The sequence below is a fragment of the Physcomitrium patens genome, chromosome 2 (genome assembly GCF_059467195.1).
Source record: "Physcomitrium patens ecotype Gransden chromosome 2, ASM5946719v1, whole genome shotgun sequence".
NCBI classification, from domain to species: domain Eukaryota; kingdom Viridiplantae; phylum Streptophyta; class Bryopsida; order Funariales; family Funariaceae; genus Physcomitrium; species Physcomitrium patens.
Genome location: NC_143411.1, coordinates 2,828,238 through 2,834,917, shown reverse-complemented (window position 1 = coordinate 2,834,917; position 6,680 = coordinate 2,828,238). Strand labels below are relative to the sequence as shown.

Here is a 6,680-nt window from a genome sequence, read left to right as displayed (position 1 = left end):
TGCAAATAATCTTGTTGATCTCTTCACCAAAGCTCTCCCATTAAGCAACCATCATCGACTTACTTATGGCATTGGTATGCGAAGACTTGCTTTTCTTGAATAATAAAGTTAATGAACTCTTTAAATAATTAAAGAAAATAATGTTGTACTCTTTTTCCTTCATCTATGGTTTTGTCCTTAAATATAATAAGGTTTTCCTAGATAAGGTTTTAATGAAGCAACAATTGTTGATCTTGTAAGATTACATATATTATATAAATATTATGATGAGTGAGGAAGAGTGTTGAGAGCATTAAATGTAGCTGGTGCTCTCCATAATATTTACTGTAGTCTATAATAAATACTATAGCTATACTATTTGGAATGTAGTGGAGAGGAACTATTTATCCTCTCCTCTTCTCTTCTTGTATACAAGACACATCCAAATTAATAGATTTTTGGGTGAAGCTCTATCTCTCTCCTTAGAAACTTTCTTGTGTGTGTGTATTACTTACTACTACTCATGTGTCTTTCTAAACATTCTCAACAAAAACAAAAACCCACGTTGAAGGGGAACCCTAATTAGGCCAAGTGTTACGGAATGCCAGAATGGTAATAGGGGCCGAGGGAGCGACGTGACAGTATTTGTGATGGGTGACCGTGGATTCGAGGAGGAGTGGCGCAGTCAACACGGCTCTGTGTTGTGCCAGACCCACACCTTCTTCGCCACTTCCAGGCCACTCGGTCCCCGTCGCCACCCGATTCTCCTCCGCCTGGCACCTCCATGACTGCATTTTGCTTTCTGGGAGATTTCCGGCCTAATTGGCAGTTTTTGCGGTAGCTTTTACCCAATTCTTGCCCGGTTTTGGACACACTTGGCACTCATTTTCTCATGCGGTGGGGAAGTTTCCAGAGACTGGTGTGTTGGGTTTGCGAGAGGAGCTGGGAGCTTGCGACGGGCTGATTGCAGTGGGGGAGTGGAAGATCTCTCGCGGGAAACTGGACAGGGTTTGAGTGATTCAATTTCGTTGGAGCAATTCTCAGGGATTGATTCTGAGCGGGAGCCGTGGTGTGAGGTTTGTAAAGGAGGGGGTGGTTGGAGTTGATCGTTCAGGCTGAGGTTGGCACGAGCGTGTTGTTCTTAAGGATTTGGCTGCAATCTGTGGCGAAGGGTGTATCTGCCAGGGTCCGCAGACATGGTGCATTTCCTCTGGCCAAGCAGATGTTTCTGTATCTCACGAGTTGTGTTTTTATTTTTTGTTGGGTTTTTATTTGTTTGGTTGTTTGTTTCGTTGGGGGCAAGGGGGACTTATTTCGGGCTTTGCATGTAGATGGGTTGTCTGTTGTAGGAGACTAGGCTTCTCCAGATGGTTGAGTTCCTAATTATTTCTTAGTGTACTTAAGTCGATCGAATTGTGACGAGGAAATTGGAATTAGCAGCGTCTGAGGTTGCTTGAGAAGTTGGGAAGAGAAGTCTGCTCAGTCGGTTAGTGGCGATGAGAATTTTTTCTTGTTGGATCACCATCTCGCACCTCGTGTAGAGTTTCTCCGTGAGGTGGGGCACCATTAGCAGTGTACCATGGTTGTCTTCGGACTCTCGCTAATTATTTCGCAAGCTATCTTCCCAGCTTGTGTTCTCTCAAGACGGTAATCCTGTTCGATTGTAATTGCTAGGACGTATACTCCACGGTCAATTTCTGCTTGTATTGTTTCTTCCAACTCGTTAGCGCGTGTTCGTGTGGAAGTTGGATTGCAATCTTCAGGAACTGCTCTTCTTCTTAATTTAGCAGATTTCTGAAGGGAAGTATTTGCGCAGGCGATGGCACCTAAAACGATTCGTAAAGCAGTGCGTGGTCTGAAGGACACGAACAGCATTGTTATTGCTAAGGTTGGGGTGAGCGGCACAAAAGCCCCTGAACTCGACGTTGCACTCGTGAAGGCGACGAGTCACGATGATTACTTTGACGAGAAGTATGTCCAAGATATTTTTAACCTAACATCGAATTCCCGTGGCTACGTGAATGCATGCGCCAGGAAACTGGCCAAGAGGTTAGCCAAGACTCGCGATTGGAATGTGGCATTGAAAGGCCTCATGCTCACTCATCGTCTTCTCCGGGATGGTGACCCGAGCTTCGAAGACGAGCTGATACATGCGTCTCAGCATGGCCATCGCATTCTCAATCTCTCAGATTTTCGGGATGAAACACATTCAAATGCCTGGGATTACTCCGCTTTTGTTCGAAGCTACGGTTTGTTCCTAGACGAGCGGTTGGATTCCTCGATACAAGTCTCAGGGAAGAGGCACAACCGGCGGGGTAGAGGGGAGATGCGAGGGAGGAGAAGATCCGCTTACAGCAAATCTCCCGTGAGGTCGAGATATGGAGGTTCCCCAAGTCGGAGCTCTCGTTCTCGCTACGGCGGCTCGCCTGATTCTCAAGGGTATGTTTACAGTGATGACCGGCGTCACAGCAATTATGATGGTGGATTGTCACCCCGGTACAAGCAAAAATCTGGACGGAGAGATGATTTTGACGAGAATGAAGAAAACAATGACGATGATGATGTGCCAGTCAAGGAGATGACTTACAATCAGGTGCTGGTGAAACTTCCTGCTATGCAGAGATTAATGGGACGTGTGCTAAGATGCAGACCCGCAGGCGCCGCAAAGACAAACCGCTTAATCAACCAAGCTCTGTACCTCGTTATCACTGAAAGCATTCAGCTCTACAGGGATTTGTCTGATGGTTGCGCTGTTCTTCTGGAAGCTTTCTTCGACATGGAGCAGAAAGATAGGGCTAAAGCCTTCGAAATCTATTACACCTTTGCCAAACAAGGCGACGAGCTATACGAGCTACACAAGCAGTGCAAGTATCACGGCGTTGGTCGGTCTTCTGAATACATCGACATTGAGCCTGTGGCGATGGAGCAGCTCGCGAGTCTAGAAGAGTACCTAAGGTCCAATGCGCCGGACCGAAACAGAAGTAAAAGTCCCCAGCCTGCGCCTCTGCAACTCGAGTACAAACCTGAAACCCCTGAGCCGGCACCGGAGCCTGAAGCTCGCCCAGCTTCTCCTTCTCCACCTCCAGTGCAAGAGGCTCCTGCTGTTGTCGCCGAACCGCAGCCAGCGCCGACACCATCTCCAGAACCTGTTGGAGGTAATCTCAAAATTTACAATTAAGCTCTTTCGTGTTCTGTCGCCCTTCTCTATTTCAACTCATCAGCATCATCCTTGTGCTTCACCAGTCCCGATACTGACACCAAATTTCGCCCTCATCTTGCAGATTTACTGGACCTCGACAAAGCAACAATCTCTGCCGAAGACCAAAGCAACAAATTCGCTTTGGCACTGTTTTCGACGTCCTCAACCGCAACTACTACGGACACCTGGGAGAGTTTTGACAACTCCAAAGATCATCAAAGTGCTCTTCAAAAATTCGACGCCGCGGAGTCTGGCAAAGCGGGATGGGAGCTTGCCTTGGTAGCGTCTGCGAGCGACATCTCAAAGCCCCTTCCTCCCAACCGTCCCATGGCCGGTGGGTTCGACCCCTTGCTCTTGGACAGCATGTACAGCCACGGGGAGGTTATCCAGAAACAGGCAGCCAGCGCTGTTCCGTCAGGAAGCGCAAGCAGCGTCGCCATTCCGAACCGACCTCAGTCGTCCTTCTTGGCGTTACCTGCTCCTCCTGGAGGAATGCCATTACCGGTTAACGGGGAGGATCCATTCTCTGCCTCCACCATGATTCCCCCACCTCCGTATGTGCAGATGGCAGACTTGACTACAAAGCAAGAGCTGCTCACTCAGGAGCAGATCATGTGGCAACGCTACCAGATGGAAGGGATGCGTGGCGAGGCCAGCTTCATGAAACTGTTCAGCAATCCATACGCTGCAATGCCTGCCCCGAATCCTACGATGTACCAAAATCCTTATCAGGTCGGCATGCCCGTCGGAACCTATCAATTCCGGTGATGAGTTGAATTGCAGCTGCGGCAACTAGTAAATTTTGCCACTGACCGACGTATTATTCTCGTATTCATTTACCTGTACATTGTGAAGAACGATTTAGCTCACTCTTGCTCCTTGGAGCCTGTAGGCACTATTCTTTTATAGTAGGAATGATGTTTGATTGCGTGTTGGAAGCGGAAAGACGGTTTCTGTGCTCCCCTTCATTGCCCTTAGATTTTTTGAAGGACTTGCAATGGTTTTTTGTGTTGGTTCCATTGTCCGTCACGGTGCAATCGATTTCAACTTGGCACCGTGGCGGGGTAAATCTCTCAGAAAAAAACGATGGAATGATTACCCAGCTACCAATTCAGCTTTGTTTCCAGAATTGCGTTCCTCGAGTTGTTCCTGTTGATGTCTCTCCTGATCTGGTAAATTTTCTCTGACAGTCCACTTCAACCTATTCACTCACCTTCTTTGACAGCAGGGCACTTCAGGATCAACAAAACGAGGAATAGCTTTGAATGCGTCTCAAGCTCAACAGTTACATCTATCAATGTCGATTACCCTATGTGGATTTAATCTCTAACAGATCAACACATATTAGTGGATATTCCTTTAGGTGAACATGTGAAGCATTAGCGTTTCCTACATGCTTGATTGTTCTGGAGGCATTGGAAGCTGACCTAAGCAGCCTGAGCACAAATCCACTTCATGGTGAAAAGAGAAGGATCAGAAACACTCTTAGTTTTAAACAAGCATTGTGTGGGAGGGCACGATGACACTTCGGAGCGTTAGGTTGCACAGTGCGAAGTTACTTCAAGAGTGGTTGATTCAAACACATTTTGTCCTTGAGTGTTATTGAATGTTCAATCGGAGTGGGGTGAGCAGAGTTAATAGTCAGATCTGATCCTTCCTGTTCCACACGTTTAACGTGATAGGAGGGCCCTTTACAGTGGAACAACAGCACAAATTAGGGTTTTTTTTACCAATGTGAAAATTGTTTGTCCCGCAAAGGAAGTAACTTGTCCGTACAAGGTTAGTAAAGAAGGATGGCTTAGTACACAAAGGCTCTCAAGTCGCGTCTGGCCCATGCTCCAATGGCACCCATTGTTTGATAGGAAGGGCGGAAGGCAGAATGAGTGCACCATGGTGAAAGAATGGAGCCAAAACTAGTAGCAACTACATCCAACTTGGATAAATTTGCCTCCATCAATCCTACCCGTGCAATTCTAGGTGAAAGTCTACTTCTTGATTAATGGAATATTCCAGTAATCAAGGTTAGGCTTGATGAGAAAAAGGTGAAAGTTGAAATGAAATATTTATAAAAGTGAGTTGTCATAGCATACTTTGTTGGAGGTTGGCCCTCAACAAAGAGTGGATAGGGCAATTGAAAACAATGGTATAAGATGTACATTTAGGGCATGGATTCTTTGAAGTGACAAGCAATGATAAAATCACGTGTCAAGGACAAGAACTCGATGAAAGCTAAAGAGTAAGTGAGACTTTTCTCAAAAAAGAAATAGGACAAAATAGAAATATGTATATTAAGAAAGAAACTGGAATGGCTATTGCCAAAATACAAGAAAACTAGAGACCCTTGAAACTAGACTAGAAGCAAGAAAGGAGTTGACAAGAGTGAAGAAGCCTTCACTCTTGTCTCTATATATACTATCTAACTAGGGGCTACGTGGCGACGTTCTATAGGACCTCCAATATGTGTTGACTTTGTAGGACACATGCCTTGACTTACAAGGCAAGTTTTTCTACGTGTGGGCCACATATTTAGCTTGATCTTCAAGCTAACAACATGTGTGGCACATGGCCAACTTGTTGACCACGTTTCTAATCCAAAAAGTCAATTAAAGACACCTATGAAGTCAAAGCAGCGTCTAGGAAGTTTCTAGGAAGCTTCTATATTAAATATTATACAATTAACTTACTTTTATCTACTTTTACTTACTTCTACCTATTTCTATATGTAATTATTAGCTTATATGATTATGGCCGTGACATTACCCCCCCTTCTAGAGACGAGTTCCACGAGGAGCGGTCATCATATGTTGAGGAAATCTATGATGCGACGAATTATATTCGCCACATACTCTGATCTCTGTTCTCTTCGAAGATGATTGATAGGGCCTCTCAACCATCGGTAGTGTCCCATACCAGGGCGGGAAGACCACCCAGTTATTTGATCATTATTGAGGCCTTCATAACTTCCTTCGAATAGAATATTCGGAACACCATCAGGAGTTGTTCCTACCTCTAGCAAAATCACCAAACATCGGGAGTCCCTTCCCAAATCGTGATACCAAACGCGTTGTATCTCACCATCTGTCCGAGGAAGAACATGTCGTTCTTGAAGATCTTCATCTCGATTGCGTCGTCTTGAAGGTTGTGACAATCGTAATGTCTCGTCCGGCAGGTCAGCAAACGAAGGTTCTTGAGTTGAATCCGCTGGTTGTTGGCTCTCCATCTAATTAGCGTCACAAATGTAAAGAAGTTACAAACAAGGATAGGAAATTGAATGTTATCTTGCCTCAATCTTGTCTCTTTTATAAGAGAGGTTTTCATCTTGGTTTTGATGGATGTCGTTGATGAAAAACTTTGACTTTAGCTGATGCATTTGCTAGATTCCTGGATGGCTCCCATGTGCGCTCACTAATATCATATCCGCGCCAATGAACAAGATATTCCAGCTTATTTCGGCGCCGCCTTGAGTCTAATATCTCTTCCACCTCAAATTCTTCATTATTAT

The 6,680-nt window shown here is 45.4% G+C and overlaps 1 protein-coding gene across 1 annotated transcript; it reads left to right on the top strand.

The window, feature by feature from the left end:
• Positions 1-703: 703 nt before the first annotated feature.
• LOC112278694 (putative clathrin assembly protein At4g32285) lies at positions 704-4,307 on the top strand. The gene is made up of 3 exons (XM_024512333.3): positions 704-1,178; positions 1,796-3,134; positions 3,261-4,307. The coding sequence occupies exons 1-3, from the start codon at positions 1,176-1,178 to the stop codon at positions 3,944-3,946; spliced, it is 2,028 nt and encodes a 675-aa protein (XP_024368101.1). The 5' UTR covers positions 704-1,175; the 3' UTR covers positions 3,947-4,307.
• The last annotated feature ends 2,373 nt before the right edge of the window (positions 4,308-6,680 follow it).

Bases quoted from the DNA above. Each gene is read 5' to 3' on its own strand.
- LOC112278694 (XM_024512333.3), top strand. The intron at 3,135-3,260 runs GTAATCTCAAAA...CTCATCTTGCAG, and splicing joins ATCTCCAGAACCTGTTGGAG to ATTTACTGGACCTCGACAAA.